Source organism: Geospiza fortis, unplaced genomic scaffold, assembly GCF_000277835.1.
Source record: "Geospiza fortis unplaced genomic scaffold, GeoFor_1.0 scaffold50, whole genome shotgun sequence".
Taxonomy (NCBI): domain Eukaryota; kingdom Metazoa; phylum Chordata; class Aves; order Passeriformes; family Thraupidae; genus Geospiza; species Geospiza fortis.
In genome coordinates, this window is record NW_005054382.1 from 925,809 (window position 1) to 946,418 (window position 20,610).

A 20,610-nucleotide genomic window follows, 5' to 3' on the forward strand; every position below is an offset into this window, starting at 1 on the left:
TGTTTTATCTCCCTCCTGTGCCTTTTGAAGTTAGCAGCAGTGTGCTGTGGTGAGCAGCTGAGGAGCTGTGGGGACTGTACCAAGCCCTTGGGACAGCAGTGCCAAAGTGTGCCTGGAGCAAGAAACTGCTTGGGAAAACAAGGGTTGGGAGAGATGCAACATCTGTCAGGATTGCTTAAAACCAGCTAATTATAGAGCTCTTTCTTCTTTGGTTCAATGGGTGATTAAAATGAAAAATTCAAGGGATATTGTTATTTGGCCAATATTTTGTTAAAATCTTATCTGATACTGCATGATAGGCCTAACCTCAGTAAAAAAAAAATATTGGAGATCTTACTGTCAAAAATAAAAGTGGCAGGAGAAGTTCCTAACTTAAACCATATAATTAAAATACATATATAAGCTTTTATCAAGTTTTTTAGAAGCTGTAACAACCATATTGATCAAGTCCACCTTGATATAAGTCATTGTGTTTTGAGTGCTAAAAGACATTTTTCTTTTCATTACAGGGTTTCCATGGCAACTGCATCCTCCCAGGTTCTAATTCCTGAAATTAATCTCAATGATACTTTTGATACTTTCGCACTTGATTTTACCAGGGAGAAGAAATTGTTGGAATGCCTTGATTACCTTACAGGTACTTTTTTTTTTTTTTCTTGAGGTGCTAGTATAATATATTCCTCATAAAATAGTAGTGATAGGATTTTCTTCAGTTTTCCCTGTGGTTGTAACTTTGGCTGGTTGCCAGGTGCTCACTCTATCTCCTCAGTAAGGGGAGAAAATAAGATGAAAGCTCATGGGTTGAGATAAGGACAAGATCACTCAAGAATTACTGCTACAGGCAAAACAGGCTCAGCTTGGGGAAGATAAATGTAATTTATTGCAAATTAATTGTAAAAGTAGGACGCTGAGAAATAAAAATAAATCTAACAAAAAAACTTTTCCCCATTCCATCCTTCTTGGGCTCAACTTCACTCCCAGCTCTTCTACCTGCTACCCACCAAGTGGTACATGGGGATGAGGAATGGAGGCTGTGGTCAGTTCATCACACATCATCTCTGCCACTTCTCCTGGTGCTCTTCCCCTGCTCTGGCCTGGGCTTTCTCCCACAGCATGCAGCTCTTCATGAACTTCCCCAACATGGGCCCTTCCAAGGGCGCCATTCTCCAACAACTGCTCCAGAGTGGGTCCTTTCTGCCAGATGAGTCCTTCAGGAGTGGACTGCAGCAGTGTGAGTCCTCCGTGGGCCACAATTCCTATAAGAAACCTTCAATCCCCTGTGGTACTCTCTCTGCAGGCTGCAGCTTCCTCCAGGGCATACCAGCCTGCTCCGGTGTGGGTCCTCCACGGCTGCTGGTGGACATCTCCTTCACTGCAGTCTTCTGTGGGCTACAGGGAAACAGCCTGCATCACCACAGCCTTCACCACAGGCTGCAGGGGAATTTCTGCTCCAGCACCTGGAGCACCTCTTCCCCCTCCTTCTTCACCAATCTTGGCATCTGCAGGGCTGCTTCTATCACATTTTCTCACTCCTCTCTGCCCCCACTGCTGCACAGCCTTTCTTCCCCTTTCTTTAAAGTGCTATCACAGAGGCACTATCAGCACTAGTGGTGGGCTCAGCTTTGGACAGTGGCAGGTGGATCTTATGACTGTCTGTGTCTGATACTGAGTCAGCTCCTGATCTCTTCTGACAGAGGTAACCCTTGCAGTCCAGCCACTTCCAAAACATTGATACATAAACCAAATACCCTCTTAATCCTGAATATATTATCTCCAACAGCCCCAAAACACCCCAGGAAGCATTGGGTTCTTCAAACAGCTGGAATGCATTTCCCACCTCCTCTACTTGCGTTCTTAACCACCAGAGTGTGAAGAAGTAGGTTTAAGAAATTATTAAAAGCCACTGCAGCAGAGTGAAGTGAAAGAACAGCTGGAGCTCAGCCTGGGGCAGCCAGAGGAGGGAGAGCAGGGACCAAGCCCTATTTCCCAGGAGATGGATGCTCCAGGTGTTACCCTGTCCATTGGGGCTGCCTCCTTGCTGCAGCAGATTGCTGCCTGGCAGAGTTCCCATGAGCAATCAGAAGCTGCTCAAGCAATCAACATCACAGGCTCAGCAGTGAGAGATGTTTTCTCATGTCGGTGAATTTCCCCCATCACAGAACTGGAGGATCTGTGGGGCTAGAGAGTGTGTGGTGTGCTCTGAGCCGGGCGGTGGCATGGGATCTCCACACTGCAGAACCCCACCTCGCCTGACTGAGGTCTTTGGCCTGAGGAAGCCCACAGGATTAGACCCTTACTGAAAGCCTCAGTAATGTGTAGTCTCAGAGTGTACAATGACTCACAAAGAGAAACAAATTACTGTAATTTAGGGTGTTTTGATTTCAATGCCAGAATTAGAACAATTCATTCCAGCTCAATTGAAAACAGAAGAGATGTGGTAGGTTTTTATTTTGCAGCGTCTTTAAGCATCTGCTGTTAGCAGCAAGAATTTGCAATGAAAGGCACAAAGCACTGTTAGAAAAGCATTGGAAAACACTTCCTGGGTCCATTCACTTGTCACAGTTTTCAGAGGATATGCTTGTGTTAGCTCAGGAGAATGTGAGGGTGCAGCCTCCTCATTGCTAACCACTATCTTTTCCAAGCAGAGGATTCCAAGCAGAGGACTGGCTTTTGGCTTTTCTTCAGGGGAAAAGCTGAGAAAGTTAGGGCTGTTCAGCCTGCAGATGAGAGGGATCCAAGGATTCCTCATTGTGGTGTTCAGCACTTAAAACATTTTAGTAGTGTCTGTTGAGAAAGAACATGGGGTAATGGATCTAAACCAAATGAGGGTAAGTTCAGACTACATATAAGGAAAAAATCTTTAAAATGAAAGTGGTGAGACATTGGAGCAAGTTGCCAGAGAGGCTGTATCGGTCCCATCCCTGGAAACGTTCAAGGTCAAGTTGGACAGAACACTGAGCAACCTGTCCCTGTTCACTGTCTGGAGATTGAGCCAGATGACTTTTAAAGGTTCCTCCCAATCCAAAGTATTCTCTGATTCTGTGATTCTATAAATAGTGAATAGATTAATACTGGGAAGCACAAGACTGGGTGCATGCACAGGGCAGCAGCACTCTTCTCTGATGGAGCTGTGGGATTCTTGCCATATCTAAAAGAGAAATTATATCTGCAAGGAATTTCTTTGTCACTTTGTGACAGATAAGTACAAGCAGTGTCTAACACATAGTCAAGTAAATAAAACACAACAATAATGTGATAAGATCAATTTCAGCTTCTTATACAGTACCAGTGAAATGTTATGTTGTCTGCCTCTCTAAATCTGCAGGAATTTTGCCATCATATTCAGCCTTCACCCTAAATTTATAAAAATCCAAGGAAATGAAGGATTAAAACAAAAAACTGACTAATTCACCCTAATCTAGCAATCGACCTCTAAAATAATCAGTCTCATCTTCCTTTATGATCAAAGAGAAATAACCATCTCATTTTGAGGAACATATACTGAGGCACTTGACGCCATTCTGGAGTTGTCTACTTCTCACAGTTGTCTCCAAACAGAGGATAGATGTACTTATTCAAATGCAGATAGCTGTGGTTTAGATCTGTGAAGTTATATGAGGTTAATTCTGTCTAGCAGTCTGTTCCTGCATCCCTCAGGTCTTCTCCCCTTTGTACATCATATGTCAATATTATCAACTTAATTGCTGTGCACTGCAGAAAATGAAGGTTATATCTGTACCAAAATGAAGGGTTGTCTTGCTACAAAGATATTTTCTATGATCCATCATGATAATTGTGTCATTTACATAGGTCCTTCTCTGCCTTTCTCCTAACTCATCCACAGTCTTAAAAAATTGCTCACAATGCAGTCTAAAGAAGCTTGCATACATATCAAGTATTTTAGCATGGTTTTTTTTTCCTAACAAACCATTTTTATCCTTGATGCCCAGTGAAAAACAGTTCTAAATGGATTTTCTTCACATTAATAAATAGCATATGGCTGCAGTGACAAAATGTAAAGCACATGTCCAAATGATCTGAGCATAAAATGCAACCTATGCAGACAGTTAAAATACATTTATGTAAATATATGTAAATAAGTATACATGAGCTATAGGTATACATGTATATATATACACACATATATATATAATCCCAAGAGTGAAATGCATTTGATTATTCTCCACTGTTGTCCAGAAATTCCAGAGAAAGCTTTATATTACTCCTTTCAGATTGGTGCATGGAATTTTCATAGATCATAAACCAAATACTGTGACAGAGTGAATTTGGCTTTACTTTTATCACATTTCACAGTTAAGTAAAAAAAAGACCATTTGTACATCCTAGCCATAGATCTATGCTGTGAATTAAGTGAAGAAGTCTACCTTATGACTGTCATCTGTACTACTTCTGAACAAAACGTCAAAACCTAAATTCCAGGTTCATTATCTCTGCTGTCAGTTGCTTTTGAAACAATTGACCTTGGCTGTCTCCTGGAGATTTTTTCTCCTTTGGTTCTTCCCAGTATAATATTTGTCAGATCTTCTTCAATCTCCATATCCCCAACCTTATCTTTCTTTCTTCCTAGTCTATGTCTTTACTGAAAACATAAACGTAACTAGTTTGTGCTTATCATTTACGTAGATGTCTGCCCAAAGCTTCTGCTATCCAAAAAAAATCTCTGATATCTTTTTGAAAGTTGCCAGCCAGACATTGAGATATCAAGCTCAGTATATTAAAACAATACTTTTAATCTTCATCTGCCTGTTCTATTCTCTCTATATATAGCCTTGATGTCTTTTGAAAGCATTCTTATCTTAACAGTTGCTCAAGCTCTTCATCTGGAAACCATCTTTCTCTAGACATGTATCTAGCTAGACCCAGGCAATACGTATGACTTGAAAACTCTCTGCACAATATTACTGTCATAAGGACTTTTTTGTACATTGTGAATAAAAAATGCTTGGTTTGTGTCCTAATACTTTGAAATCAATTGCAGGAGAATCCATTCTTTGACCTTGCAATTTGCCCTGCTTCAGAAATCCTATCTGAAACCATGATAAGTTTTTTTCATCCATCGCTTCACCTATGACTGCACAAAGAAATATGTATTGCCTAGCATATGCCAGCAATTTTTTCACACAGAAACAACTTTGTTCTGGAAACTCTTGACAAGCTGTCTTACTGCTTAACCCTTTCAGCACTGAAAGATCAAAGACCATTCCAGACAATGCTTGTGTAATGGTCTGCCCAAAGACTAAGTTGAGATGGTTTGTATGTATGACCAAGCCCTTGGTACTAACTCACACATGACAAGTTAGTAATACATAAAATTTGTATCCACATCTGATGAAACTTTCCAATGTGCTTTCCAATTCCTCCATGCTGATTCAGCCTAGTGCCATGATACACTATGGAATCAGTAATGAATATCTAAAAGAGAGGTTCAGAGCAGCTCTGCAACTCCCTCACAGTCATACCAGCAATATGGATATTTCTAGCACCATTAATTCAAGCAGATTGCTTAGGTCTTCTTTTAGGTCTTGATACTCAGTATCAAAATCCGTAAGGAATCTTTACAAAGTCAGTCACTGCATGACAGCAGGGAGAGAGAAACTGAGCAAACAAAATTAATTTGAGGTTGTTTTAGTCAATCTCTGTGACCTTGTGCTGAGAGGATTTAGATAGTATCTCAATAGATACCCAGGAGACACTGCATTAATGCTGGAATTCACCAGGGAGAGGTGGCAGTGTCCCTAAAGTGTCCCTCAGGTGAGCAGACCCTGTGAGCCGTCAGTTCTGCTTCAGAGCAAAAGCCATGCAGATGCCACAGAAAGGAAGGTGCCTTAAACTAGAAGGGTTGAAAGGGAGTAGTTATGCTTGTGAGATCAGTTACTCCTGAGAGCAAATTTAAGGAACTGCATTTCTAATATTAGTGCCTTTCAGGCATTTTTGGTGTGGTCACTAACTTTTTAAGTGTGTTTACTCAGTTTTGAGGTAAAATGAAGTAAAACAGCCTTCAGCAATGATTCTTCTGTCTTGTGAGAGAGTGTTGATTCACAAAACTTGTAAATTAAAGTCTGAGTGTCTGAAGCAGTTGCCACTCCCAGATATGTGCTCTAATCCTCTGTGGAGAAGTAGATTGTGTCTTCCGCTGCTGGGCTGGAATCTTGCTGGGCTTCCCCTCCGGAGCAGTGCTGAAGCACACCCGAGCCAGGGAGGGGAACCTGCTGGTGCAGCCTTGAGATCATTGAAGTCTTTGAGGAGGTTCCCATGGCACAGAGCTCTGTAACAGTACTGGTGAATTCAATAATTCACCAAATCACAGTCTACCAAATGCAGTACTGAATGAAGCTAACTGGCTGAGGTCAATCTCTTTAATTGCATTACAAATTTACACTCTCTAAAGGAGTATGTGCTGTGGAATGATGAATTTGGCAGTCAGACAGCTGCATTATTTTGTCATAACAAAGCATCTGAATGTAGAGTTGCCTGCCTTTCTGTAGGAGAAGCAAGTGTATTTGTTTTATTCTGAGTGGTTGATGAAATAAATGTTGCCAAAGAGCTGAATTCATGCAATATAGTCTCAGATGAGTGCGGGTTAATCACAAGAGCCAGGGAAAATATGTCTTTCTTAGTTAAAATTTCTTTCAGACATTTTCATTACATGAAAGCCTGTAGATTTGCAGCTACAAGGCCAGGTGTGCACACAAAGAGCAAACTTAGGATGCCATTTTCAGAGAAGTTGAAGATGCTTAGGTGTTACTGAAATGCAGTTTGCAATTAATTAAACCTTCAGTAATTTTTGTTTTCCATAAATTAATATTTATTTTCTGTGTTGAAATAATAACAAGTACATTTCTCAAGTTAAATGTTTTGCTGTTAGGTGCAGGAGATGACAGAAGAAAACTTCAGTTGAACACTATCAGACAAATAAAAATTGATCTACTTGTATATTTGTTATTAACACTTGTTCCAGTTTTTGTTTGGCCTTTGAAGGGCAGGCAAAATATTGAAATGAAGCCCCAGCTAGGAATAAAAAAATAATTAAAACCTCCAGTGATTGTTCTACAGGATACATTTTTGGAACATAGCTGATATTACCATTAATATTTTCAGAAAAGTGTGGAACTTTTTTTTCCCACATTTTGATTATATTCTTCTCACAGATAGCTGCTCTTACTTGAGTTTATTTATATTTCTTTTCATTAATACCCTTCTGTCCCAAGGGTTTTTCTTACAAGTTTAAAAAAAGCATTGGTAGGCTTTTGTGATTCAATATTTGGAGCATCACAAATCATGGTCATATCATGAAACACATTTGAACTTTTCCTTAAGCCCCTTGGTTAAAAGAGGCTGCTTGGGAACCTGTCTGCACTCTAATCCTTGGGAACATACATCAGTAAGCCAGAGACATGACCTATAAAAATTCTTGATGGAAAAAAATGATGTTTCATAAAAATAAGATCTTGCAAAAGTAAAGGTGGAATTCCTTCAGATGGACTTTTTTTGAGGCTATTATTTGTGGCTATCAGAGGTTAAAGAGCTGACAGAAAAAGAAACTCAAAACCAAACCACAAACATTCATAGTTGCCTTCCTTTTCCTTTAATTCAGACATAATTTGGTTGTTTCAGCTTGAGCGCCCTCCTTCTTCATTCTGTGACAGCTGGGAGAAACACTATTAAAGCAAAAGGATTTGTGATTCTTCTTTTCATGATGTGGCTTGTAGGGAAGATGATTTGGAATGAAGCTCCCACTGAGACAAGCATGCAGGAACATCCCTCAGGAAGAGAGACTCATTTCTTTGTTATTTAGGTGTTTGCCTTTTTAAAGATTGCGAACAGGAAAATTAGACCCCAGTAATTTGCTTCAAGTTTCACTTTAAATAGGTCTTTAGAACAAACTCATGTGTTAATATGGGAAAAGATTGTATATCTTGCTACACAAAGATTCCTGTTGATTATAAAAACAGAGAGACAGAGGGCTCCTGGGTGACTATTTGCTTGTAATATTCATACAGTCATTATATTATGATAAGAACTCTTTTCTTAATGCTGCAAAATGTGAATTTTATAACCCGCAGAAATTATATGTATCTGTGTTAGAAAGGATAGCTAGGAGATCAATAAAAATGGAGAGAGGAGAAAACTGGGCATGAAAGTATGAGTGTTGGCAGCTTCCCCAAAATTATACTTTTAAAATACTTGTTGTTAATGAATGACAGATCATAGTGCAGCCTAGAGCAGGGCCAGGAAGGATGCACCACCACAATACCACTTATGGCAATCTCTGGTAAGATAGGGTAGGCAAACACTGCTTCCAAAGCAACAGTAAAGAGTGTTGACCCTCCCTCTTGATGTGCTTCAATGAAATTTTGATAAGCTTGGTGAAATGATCAGAACAATCTTAGAAAAAGTAACTTGCCATTGTATCCATCTAATGTGACACAGATACATCACTTGTTCTATGGCATCTGGAACTAAAGCTACTTTAATACAAAATATTTTCAAAATCTGGAGATCCTACGTGTTTATGTTGTTATTAATAATTCCTTCCTAACAGTTAATTGATAATCAAAGTTAGCACTGGAATTAGTGAAAAGTTGTTGAAAAGTCTGTTGGATGATGTTTCTACAATCTCATACATCAACTACACCCCCTAATCTCAGGGGAGAGGGGAAACACTTCACTGACTGTGCCTGCTGTGTTGTACCTCACAGCTCCCAACCCTCCCACCATTCGAGAAGAGCTCTGTACAGCCTCCTATGATACCATTACTGTGCACTGGACTTCAGATGATGAGTTCTGTGTGGTTTCTTATGAGCTGCAATACACCATCTTCACTGGACAAGCCAACGTTGTTAGTGAGTATAAACGTTCTCTTTTCTTGGTGTTCCCTCATGGTTTCTATGAAACCCAAGTGTCTTTAATGATAAATACACTCCTATGTCAAGAACAAAAGGAAAAAATTATTTTCTAGAAGGATTTAAAGCCTAAATTTTCAATCCAAACCAATAATGATTTGAAAAGGCATCCCAAGTCCCTTTTTTGCAGATGTAGCAAGTTCAAAAATCTCAGTTCCACTCTCTGCACTAGTCAGGCTGTGTGCACATGGGAGCCTGTGTTGAACTGGTCATTAGTTAGAACAGCAGCCCCATTGTCATTTATATAAGCTTGACATCTGGACCTTTGTCTGAAATACAGATTAAGTCCTTCCCTCTGATTTTTATTGTCTTCAAGGCTACAAAGCATAGGTCTCACTGAACTACAGGCTAAGTCAGAAAACATCAGTGGAACAACAATTTATAAGTTAACTTGGTTTTATTTAAAATGAGATTAACAAACATTGTATATTTTGTATTATAGCAAATTCTTTATGACTACACTCTATGTTTTGAGTCTGTGACTTTCTTTAATGGCTGAATTTACTTAGATTTTGGATTGCTTTATTGTTAAATAACTTTTCCTCACAGAAAAAAAATATATTGTCTAATCTTTGGTCAGGAAGTCAACGTTTCTGGATTCAGTGTTCTGCAATCATTGGGGTCACTGAATATGAATTTGGAGAAGTCATTCAACTTCTTCCTGGTTGCTGTATATTTAATGGGCATACCAGTAGCTGACATAGACTTGTTTTATTAAACAAGGATTCTGAAATGAGCCAAATCAATCAAAATGTGGAGTTTGTTCAAGTCAACACATATTTAAATAGGGAACTCACCACCACAGGGGGTTGGTGTGTTTTTGAGTTCAAGAGATGCCTGGACAGATCATGCAAGAAAAATACACTGAGAGCAATGAAGTGCAGTGAAGTTGCTCTGGAATTGCCAGAGCTGTAAGCTGTTGATGCCTGGGAGAGCAAGGTGAGAAATGATCAGTGTGTGCTTTCCCTGTTCCTTGAAACCTTTGTACACCCTCATCTTTCCCCAGCATCAAATACCCTGGCCATGCACTGAGCTAGATAGGCTTAGTTGTCACACAGGGCAGAAATGCTTTTCTTCTTGCAAAACGTTTTTATAAGAAAATTTGTTGAGATACTTTGATGAAAATCAGTGCTGTGGGCATGTTTACATGCTTTATGTAAATGGAAAAATGGCATGGTCTATGCCAAGTTTGAGTACTGAGCCAAACTCTCCCACTGACTCGTCTGTTACTGTGTGCACCTCATCCTCTCCATCACTGAGCAGGAGTTTATTTTCCAAGCCATCTGAAAGGACATGTGAGGATTCATGTGCTGGCATCTTAATACCTTTTTTAAGTAGCATACTGTGAATGTATTACAGTATTCAGGACTGACTGAAAAAAGAAGATGGATTATTGAAAATTTGATGAATATTTTGTCAAAACCTCCATTTAGTGTTTCCCTTAAGAGTCTGATTTTGAAGAACACACTGCAAAATTTAAGGCTGTTGGAAAGCCCAAATAAACTTCAACACATGCTTCTACATCTGAGCAAGCTGGATAATAAAAAAGTCTAATAGTAATTTTTCAAAAATTGAAGCAAGGTAGATAAGGAAGGAAAACATTCTCTGATAAATCACTACCAAGCAGAGACGACAATGATAAGCCGGTGTTGCTTGTTTTCTAGTCCATTTTTATCTATGGCTTTATGCTGTGCAAGTCAATTCAATTATTGACTTGCACATTATGTATGAACATGGCATCAGCAAAAGGTGTGCCATTTCCACAGCCTTGGGATGTGGGATTTTACTCCTTGCTTACTAGGGAATAAATAACAAGGTATTTCTATTTTGGGCTGTAGTATAGGTTTCCCATGTGGAGGTGAAAGCTTTGATCTGAAAAACATATATCAATAAGTCTGCTTTCAGGGATGCATTATAATTTTCAAGCATAGCATGAGGTGCTCAGTATGCAGTCTGAACTTTCATATTATCATTTTGCAAAAATAGTTAATTAAAACTTTGAAGAATAAACAAATTAACACTGTAAGAAACTTAGTTTGCAAAATGCTCTGAAGACCTTAAATGAAAGTAAAAAGAAATGAAAGAATGGCTCTTCCTTTTTTTGGTGATATTTTTGGGTTTTATTTTGTTTTGTTTGGATTTTTGTTTTGAGGTTTTTTTAACAGAGCTAATTCTTATGCAAATATCCTGGTTTAATTGAAAGCTATAATGTTAACCCACATTAAATACGTGCATGTGTAAGTATATGTGAAAGGCCTTTCTAAATGTTGTAAAACCTTTTTTTAAATACCATTATTTACTATAGACTTGAACCCCTCCAATGGTGATCATCCTGCCAACATGCTACAAACCTGCCTGGGTTTCTAAAATATGAAATTCTCCCAGGTCATTCCAAATTACACTGGTATTGGAGATTTACCCACTAATATCATAGAATCATAGGACCACTTAGGTTGGAAAAGACCTCTAAGATCATTGAGTCCATCCATTAACTTAACACTGCTAAGTCCACCACTAAAACATGGTCCTAAATGTCACATTCACATGACTTTTGAATCTCTCCTGGAATGGTGACACCACCATTGCCCCGGACAGGCTGTTCCAATGCTTGATGAGCCTTTCCATGAAGTAATGTTTCCTAATATCGAGTCTAAACCTCCCCTGGTACATCCTGGGACCGTTTCTTCTTGCCCTGTCAATCCCATCCTCAGAACACTGCTTGGATGTTTATTCACTTTGTTACATGCTATGCTTGATCCTGCAGAAGGATTTAACATCACACCTGTTACAAATGGCTTTCCAAGGCTGTTCTTAGAATATCACAGTGTACCTTGCTAGTGCTGTTGAACACAGAGAGCTGCTCTCACTGTAAGTGGCATTAACAGGTGCTGCATTGCAGCCTTCATGCTTTAATGAACTGGAGATAGGTTTGTGTTTTGGGTTTTTTTTAATCCTATTTTAGACTTTGGGTTAGCAAAAATTTCCTCGTATTTATGGCATATGCATGCTGTTGCACATAACTGTATTTTAATTTCTCTGTCACATCCCAGAAATTCCCAATGGTATTGTGAGTTGCATATAGCAGATAATGTAAACAGGCTTATGGATTGACTTCAGTTCTGTGGGTTTTTAGCTATGAATTAGTCACCAGGGAGTAGCTCAAGTAGTGCATTAAACCCACAAGCTTTTTCCCTGGAGACAATAGGAATCACTTTGCATACATACCCACCTACTGTGCTAATGGAGGCTGTTATTTTGGTATCTGTTTCTTAAACCACATAGCCAGCCTGACTGCACTTTCCACTCACAGTACATTTCCCCCACCAGAGGCATATATCATCCAGAGATTGCTAAGAATTCAGTAACAAAAACAAGCAATACTATATTTTTTTAGTATACTTTCTATCCAACATAATCAACTATATTCTTTTTTATTAACTGAAAAATTGGAAAGTTAACATTTGATGGCCAAGGTCCAAATAGAGTATTTCATTTGAATTCTATTTCATACAGGAAAGATTATTTCCAAATGCGGCCAAACTTCTTGGCTATTGAATGCTTGGCAGACCTGCTCTGTGCATAAGAGCAACACGGAGCTCTAGATTAAGTAGGCTTTTACTAAAGCAGTTGTCCTCGGAGTTATACCATTTGTGCATTTGCATTTCTGAGAGGCAGCTAATCACCTGCAATCTGAATAGGTAAAAGCTTTTAAAATTACTTTGTCACGAGCTAACTAACATGCATTACAATTTCATTACCGCATTTCAATAGATTTTGAAGTATTCATTGAGTGTGCCCTTTTTTAACACCATGGATTTTTTAAAGTGTGTTTCAGGATGGTTCAAATTTTTCTCTAGCTCTGATGCAAGATTCTTCAGGAAAAATACATCTCTCCCTTCTTGACGAAGAGCAGCAAATCATTCTCTCTTACCTTGTAAAAGAAATCAGGGATAATTAGTTATATAGTCTAATTTCTAAAAAAATCACTCTGTGAAGGATACAGTGTACTACTGTCAGAACCTTTTCACTGTTACAGGACTTCTCTTCCTTTGAGAGAGGATAAAAGTTTTTGGAAGGACCTAAGACAATTAGGAGCCCAAGCTTCAATGAAAAATTGTGAATTTATGATTCACCAAATAATTTTTTAATATTCTAGACTTTACCTTTTTCTGGAAGTTTTATTTTGATAAAAATAAAATTTAATAAGATTCCTTACAGTCTTCAGATTTCTACTAGAGATTTTAGTGAGAATTTTTAATGGCACAAAAGCAAATTTGGGATAAAACCAGGAAAACTTCTGCATCTTTAAAAGTATAAAAAGTCGGTATTTCTTAAAAAAAAAATCAATGTGTTTTTCAGAAATCCTGCATATTTTTTTTTCAGATGGGAATGAAGAGTGGGGGTGGAGAGCTATTTGTTACTTTCACCTACCTTATTTGCTTTACCAATTTGAATTGGTAATAATTTATTTAAATAAAACATTTTACAATAATTAAAATACTCAAGAGATTAAATAACCTTCCCATGACTTTTGTGCTCCTTTTCCAGTTTTCAAGAAAATATATTTTATTAAAATCTATCAGTGTAAATTTTAGGAGGATTTACACCTTGGGATTTTTCCCATCTGTTTTTTAAAGTGCATCAACAGCCAACACCAGGGAAATAGCTTTACAAATTATTACCTCCAGACTCTGAGAAACTTGTTTTGAAAACTCACACATCCTGTATGGACATCACTGTGCTCACTGCACCCTTCCAGGATGTAATTTAAATTCTCTACATTTTTGTAGGCTACAGTTTTAAAATACATTGTTTTACCATCTGCATAACCCTGTAAAAAGCCCTGGGTTTTTGAAACAAGAAACCTGAATGCAGCCTGGATTAGGAGTGGGTACAATGGGAGACCCTTGGCTCCTGCTGTTGCCCCAGTGAGGACATGTGTACTTTCCACTTCACCTGCTGCCACCGGCAGGGAACAGAGAGGGCAAACACTTCCCCTGGATGCCAGTGTGATCAGGCTGCTTGTTCATTTCCCTGAACTTCCTTAATCATATTCTTTTGTATTCAGAGAAGAAAGGCTGTCCTGACAGGGCATAACTGGAGACAAATTCCTTTGATGCAGTGACAAATTATTCTTTCATCAGTAAATGCTTAACTTGGCTGCCACAAGTAACTATTCTCCCTTTTGAAGGAGTTTGGACTTGTAGTTTGGCATGATCAATACTTCATTCCCAGGTTTTTGAATCCAAGTACAGTTTAAAGCCTGTTATCAAAGAGCTTACAGTCAGAAAGCACAAGAACGTATCATTGAGCCCTTTGGTGCATAGGCAAGAGCTGAGCTTTTTAAGCCAACAAGGTTTGTCAAGTAAAATAACCAAGTCAGTCACTGCACATCCAGCATTTATTGCACATCAGTAGTCTGGGATGCCTAAGAGTGGAAGGACAAAGAAAAGAAACCTAAGATGTATTCTGTCATCAAAGAGGATAGTGCTTTCCTCTAGAACATGAGTCAGGTCACGGCCACATTCGGAAATAATCTTTCCTGTATGAAATAGAATTCAAATGAAATACTCTATTTCGACCTAAGCCATCAAATGTTAACTTTCCAATGGCTCTCTCTATTGACTGCACAGAGTGTTTAGGGTAGGTAAGGCCTTCAATGATTATTTGGTATGCATAAATCCACATATCCAGGAGGAGGGGATGAACTTGAGAGGAGACTCATAGCAATGCAACAGTTCCTTTACTGTCCTTTATATACTTATGTGGATCAAAGTTTTATACTTTGTTAAGGAGCAATCAGCCTCTGGAGGGTATTATAAAAAGTGTAATGAAAGTCTTAAAAATGTGCCCATTAGAGAGTTGTAGTGAATAATACAAAACTAGTTTTTAGATGAGTTAGCAAAAGTCTGGGCATTTCTGTGTCTGCATAATGGTCAGTTTATATATGGCTTATACATACCACAGAATTTCCTTTCAAAGGGTGGTTGTGGTTGGAGAAGACACTTCTAGGACCACTGTCTGTATCCATCCTGCTTATTGTCATATCCTATTTGGTATCCTATCAGAGGTATTTTAGTTAAAGACTCCTTGATCATATTAAATTCCTTTTAAAACCAGTGCTTAATTTTGTTTTATTTTAACATACTTTAATTTATTTTGCAATAGCACCAGTAAGGGATAGTCTTATGCAAAATCAATGCAAAATCAATGTGGTAGTTCAGGTACAGGAGTGTGGGATTAATATCTGTGGCAAACTGGGAAAAGATGAGATTTCCTCTGAGTAGTCAGTGAAATATTTTATGTCAGGAAGCTGCTTCCTTTATTTTCTTTCTTCCTCATAGGAAACCCATTCACACACAGCCTAAAAAAATACATATAATTTGGTGTGTAGGGCTCAGTGAGAGAAGACATGGAGGGACGTTGCTTTAAGAAGTTCACTACAAGTGGTGGGGTTACCATGGGGTATGAAGCAGGTCCTTTCTCTTCATGACAAAGGCAGATAATTGTTCTATACAATCATATATATTTAAATTATCTACAAATGGGTGACTCATCTCACATCATTTTAGATACCTGAAATTTGAGATCTCACCTATGCTGATCACCTTGGCTTCCTCTGTGGACAAGAAAAGAGAGGCATTTGCAGTTGGTAGGATGTTCACAACTGGGGAACTGAAAGAAACTACTCACTGATTTCTGCCTTTCCTCAGAGCACAGAAAAATAGGTTAGGCATTGTAGCTCTTCATTAGGTGGCAAGATAGTATAAATCTAACCTGAAACTGTCCCACAGTTACCCATTTGTGCAGCAGGATGAATCTCTGTTCTGCCTGCCTCTCAAAAATGCTTTGTACTGCAAGAGAATTTTGAGACACAAACATCATAATGCTTAGATTGAAATTTGGAATTTAAATTCTGTTTCTAATGATCTTTTATTATGAAAAGCACGTATCACATTAGGAAGGAATCTCACTGTATGGCCATGAATTGTCTATGAGTCTGCAAACTCATATCACAGATCTGTTTCTTTCAAGTTTTGTAACCAGTAGCCTTTAAATTTTATTTTACATGAAGTTTTCATATTGTCTGATGTGAAAAGCTGAATTACTACTGAGTTCTAAAAGATTGTCTTCATGAGTGGTTTGCTGTTAGAACATTCATTAAAAGCTGAAAGCTGTCTGTAAATAACAGCAGTTTCCATAATGTGTTCTGTGCCCAGTAAAGACAGAGGCCAAGAAGTCTCAGCTTTTCTCTGTTATATTTTCCAACTTTACATATGTGCACACATGCATACACTTCCACTTGCATCTATTTCTGGCTGTAAAACCATATAAAATGTTGTGAATAGATATACTCTTCATAAATGTTAAATTTTTTCTTTATGTAAACATCTACAATAAGAGGCTGCGGAATCCATTAGACCAGGAGCTGTTCCAAATATACAGTGATGGAACTGTATGTATGGGTGATTGACTGCCATTGCATTTGTATCACAGTAGGAAAAACTTACGAAGATTAAAAAGTTCATTTTAATAGGGTATTTTCCTGATTTGTTTATGATATTGGTACTGCCTTATTTTACTTATTTCCTGTGTTATACTTCTGTGGTAGGCATCAAATGTAAACCAAATATAAACCAAAAAATGTTTATAAATGGAAAATTTTCCAGCTCTTTCCCAGCTGGCATCTCAGCATGAGGACATAAATCAGAAAGTTGCATCCATTAAATTTACTGGCTTAGATTACTTTCTGGCAAAGTCTGAAGTGCAAGAGCCAAAGGTTTCCCTGAAGCCCATGCTCTACCCTCTTTGGCCTCCCATGATTTTCTTCAGGTTCTGAAGAATGCATACCTGGGGACTGTCAGCAAAGGTGCCTCCCCAGCCCTCCTGGCTTTACTGCTCACGTTCATTTTCTGAGGTTTAAACTGAGTTCATTAATCCAAACAGTAGATTGATGGGATCTCCATAATCCTCCAGTTCTTAAGCAATAAAGAATGCCTTGTGCTGGGATATGAAAAATCTCAGACTGCTAGTGTCTCCACTGAGCCATTTCTTAAATGCCCTCTTTTTATGGTTCACTTCACATAGCAAGAATTTAAAAGGTGCCTTGGCTGTGGGTTAATAAAATGAATTAGTGACTTTAAGTAGTGGCTCAGTAAATATAACAACACTTTAAAAGGTACAGAAGCAAAGCTCATATTGGTCGTTGGGTGCCTGGGAATACTCTAAATGTACCTCTGTGTGTTTTGTATCCTATGACTGATGTGCTCTGTTCAAAATTGCAGGTTTATGCAACTCAGCCGACAGCTGGATGATTGTTCCTAATATCAAACAGAACCACTACACGGTGCACGGGTTACAGAGTGGCACAAAGTACATCTTCATTGTCAAGGCCATCAATCAGGCTGGCAGCCGCAGCAGCGAGCCTGGCAAGCTCAAGACAAACAGTGAGTAACACCAGATCAGGATGCACGGAGTCTTCTCCTTTCTGGCCTTCCTTTTTAGGTCTGATCTTTGGAAAATACAAGGGGACAGAGAAGTTCAACTTTTTTAAGTGGTTTCCAGAATGAAAGCCACTTATTTTATATAATTCAAGACTGCCTTAGTCTTCTGTAGTGCAGAAAATATGTTGGTTTTTTTTGAGAGATGTACCTGTAGTTTGATCACTAGAAATACCGCCTAGGAACAAAGCCATCGTACGTGAAATGGTTGAAAATACTCTTTCGTGGTTTTGTTTTAATATCCTCTCTATTTTTTCCCCTCTACAAAGCAAAAACTTTTCTTATGTTTGCAGTGAAACATTTTATTTTTGTGTAGTGTTCATAAGATAATTGCTAGTCTAATTTTATCCTCCAAAATTATCTCTTTTTTCGGACACTGGAAAACTTCTTAGCTTCAACTCCCTCAATTTTTTATGGAGTTCAGCAAGGTGATAGACTAGTCAGAGATCCCACTTCAAAAAAACAATGGTTACTCAAATTATTAGCAGATGTAGAATAGCAATTTTAAGACCAGTTTTCAGCTGTTTTTTCCTCTTGCACAAGCTAATCCTTCAGTCGTGTAGTCATCATGGGCAGTTCTGAGGGCTGGAAGGAAAACACTGGAATTTGTGCGCTGGAATCTTCTGAAACCTGCTTATTGTAGGGGAGGGTTCTTGAAGAGGGGTGATAGTGACTGGTGCAAGAAGGAGTCTGAAGAGAATGGCATGTACACCTTTCTGATTTCCTCCTGTTTGCTATTAACCTGTGACCAGACACAATTTAGTACAGAGAGGCATCCTTCAGATACTGCTCCAGCACACAAAGGCTCTAAGCAGTCAGAAAGGCAGGCAGGAGGTTATGTTACTGCTGTCAGGTAGTAAGAAATAGTCCCCAAATACTTTGCAAAGGGTTTATTCTATGTTTGGTCATAATATGTAGTTAAATGCACATTTCAAAAGTAGATAACCCTGAACAGTCTACATCTTATTTTAAGTACATGTGCCAGTGCCTCACACAGGCTTCATGAGAGATCTAATTTAAATTTTCTGTGCATGCCATCAAATCATCTGATTACATGTTTTTCCCTTTGGTATGCAAGACAGAAGAGAAAAGTGCTTTGCTGGACCACTTGTGGAGTTGTACTTTTCTGGTTGTCTCTTGGTGGAGGTAAATGATCGTTCTGCTTTCTGACACAATGAGCAAGCCTGTCAGAATTGTGGTGGGCTTTGTATATCTAGAAGGTTTGGTTTACCAAAAAGCTTCCTGTTATTGTCTACAAACCTTGTGCTACAGCCGAAGATACTTGCCAAGAGCAACAGCCTGAGTAATGTTATTGCACCATACTATTTGGACCAAGTTACAGTTCACTTCCTTCCTTTTAACGCACAGTATCCAGCACCACATGGGCATCCTTCCAAAGCAATCCTGAATTGTTGACTGTGCTTGTTACAAATAAAGCTGTCAGTGAACAAAGAGACAAGTCTAGTTCTTCTTATATTCAAACTCATTTTGTGGGATTTGAAAACATACTTTTTGTAGGAATGATGAAGATGTTATTATGGAGCTTTGAGCCTAGAGAATTAATAGAACACAAGTTATTCTAAATCTAATATGCTGTGAAAAAAGCAACCCTCAGACCTTTATTAGCACGTATATTGGTTTCAATTACATGCAAGAATTAGAGTATTCTGGTTACCTCTAGGTCGGAGATAATGGACATGATGATTATGCAGGGCTCTTTTCAGGGATTATCAACACGGGGAAGTTAGCGCACAATGAAGTTGACAGTGAACTGACAATGCAATAGAAACTAGCTATTGCAGGGAGCTGGATAGGTTAGTCTGTCTCAAGAATGCTTGAGAGGAGGAAATTAATATGGTTGTGTAATCCTGTGGGCTTCTTAGAGGCTTGCTAATCCACTCTCCTTTTAAAAATCAAAGCCAAACCATTCTTCTGTCATCATTGTCTCTGCATCTCTAGGTCAGCCATTTAAACTGGACCCCAAATCTGCTCATAGAAAATTGAAAGTGTCTCATGATAACTTGACAGTGGAACGGGATGAAACATCATCCAAGAAGAGTCACACACCAGAGCGATTCACAAGCCAGGGGAGCTACGGGGTAGCGGGCAACGTGTTCATCGACAGCGGGCGGCACTACTGGGAAGTGGTGATAAGCGGGAGCACGTGGTACGTATAATAAAATATAGGGGAAAAGAAGCACTGGTTCCCAACACACAGGTGCTGGCACAGTTTCTCTGACAGAAACCAGTAGCAGAGACATCAGGAGCAGTATAAGAGCAGGCCAAGCACGTATTTTCGGACTCCAGAAATAAACTTGTCAGATTATGCATCTTTGTATTTAGCAGCCTTCACTGGACTTTTACTCCACAGCTAGGGTTGGCTGTTTTTTGAACCCACATACAACATATATTAAGATTTTTTTTTTTTAATTTGAGGGATGGAAAACTTTCATCTTGTTTACACAGAGATAACTTTGTAAATGTGATCATTTCTCTACTAAATGTAAAAGATTTTCTGTCCTTCACAATGAAAAAAATAAATAAAACTGAGGGCAACTTGATGATCCAGTTTAACAGGGGCAGAGTCAGATTTGCTTTTGGGAAGGGGACATGAAGCAGCAGAGCTGTAGGTCTGTGCCCCAGGGAATGAAGCAAGGGGCAGGAAACAGAAGACTGCTTTCCTTCACTTCTGAATGATCCTCTGTGTCATACGGGGATGTATTTCAGAGGGCCTTTAGTCAGTGGAAGAGATGTTATCCTTTGGTATTCAAAGACATCATGATGAAAGTTAATGGAGTGGAAAAATCAGTGGGGTCTTCAGGTATTTCCCACTGTCTCAAAGAAGTAAAATGCTGTTTGTCTGTGCCAGTGCTAAGGAAGGAGGGAAAAAACTTATGGCAGATTAATCTCTGTTGGTTGAAAGTCCAACAAATACTGCAGTGTCTCTAGAACGTGAGGAACTTTTACATTTCTGTTATATATGACAAATCAGGTATTTTTCCTCAGTATCCTTTAATGAGAATATTTTCACAATCCTTCTGCCCTGCACATCTTGCCATAAATTATGGTTTGTGGAGCAAATGTCTTCACCTACAGTTGCTTAGCTTGGCCTGAAACCCAGTCTCAAAAATGTTCATTTGAATCTGAAAACCACACCAACATCTGGCAAAACATATTTGAAAATG

The 20,610-nt window shown here is 38.8% G+C and overlaps 1 protein-coding gene across 5 annotated transcripts in view; it reads left to right on the plus strand.

The window, feature by feature from the left end:
- The window catches only part of MID1 (midline 1), a 257,614-nt gene that overhangs the window by 234,882 nt on the left and 2,122 nt on the right, over positions 1–20,610 (plus strand). For all 5 annotated transcript variants that reach the window (XM_031060407.1, XM_031060408.1, XM_031060406.1 and 2 more), the window contains 4 exons: positions 510–637; positions 8,721–8,864; positions 17,210–17,371; positions 19,385–19,592. In XM_031060407.1, coding sequence (XP_030916267.1) covers positions 510–637; positions 8,721–8,864; positions 17,210–17,371; positions 19,385–19,592 — 642 coding nt within the window. The remainder of the gene's footprint in view (positions 1–509; positions 638–8,720; positions 8,865–17,209; positions 17,372–19,384; positions 19,593–20,610) is intronic.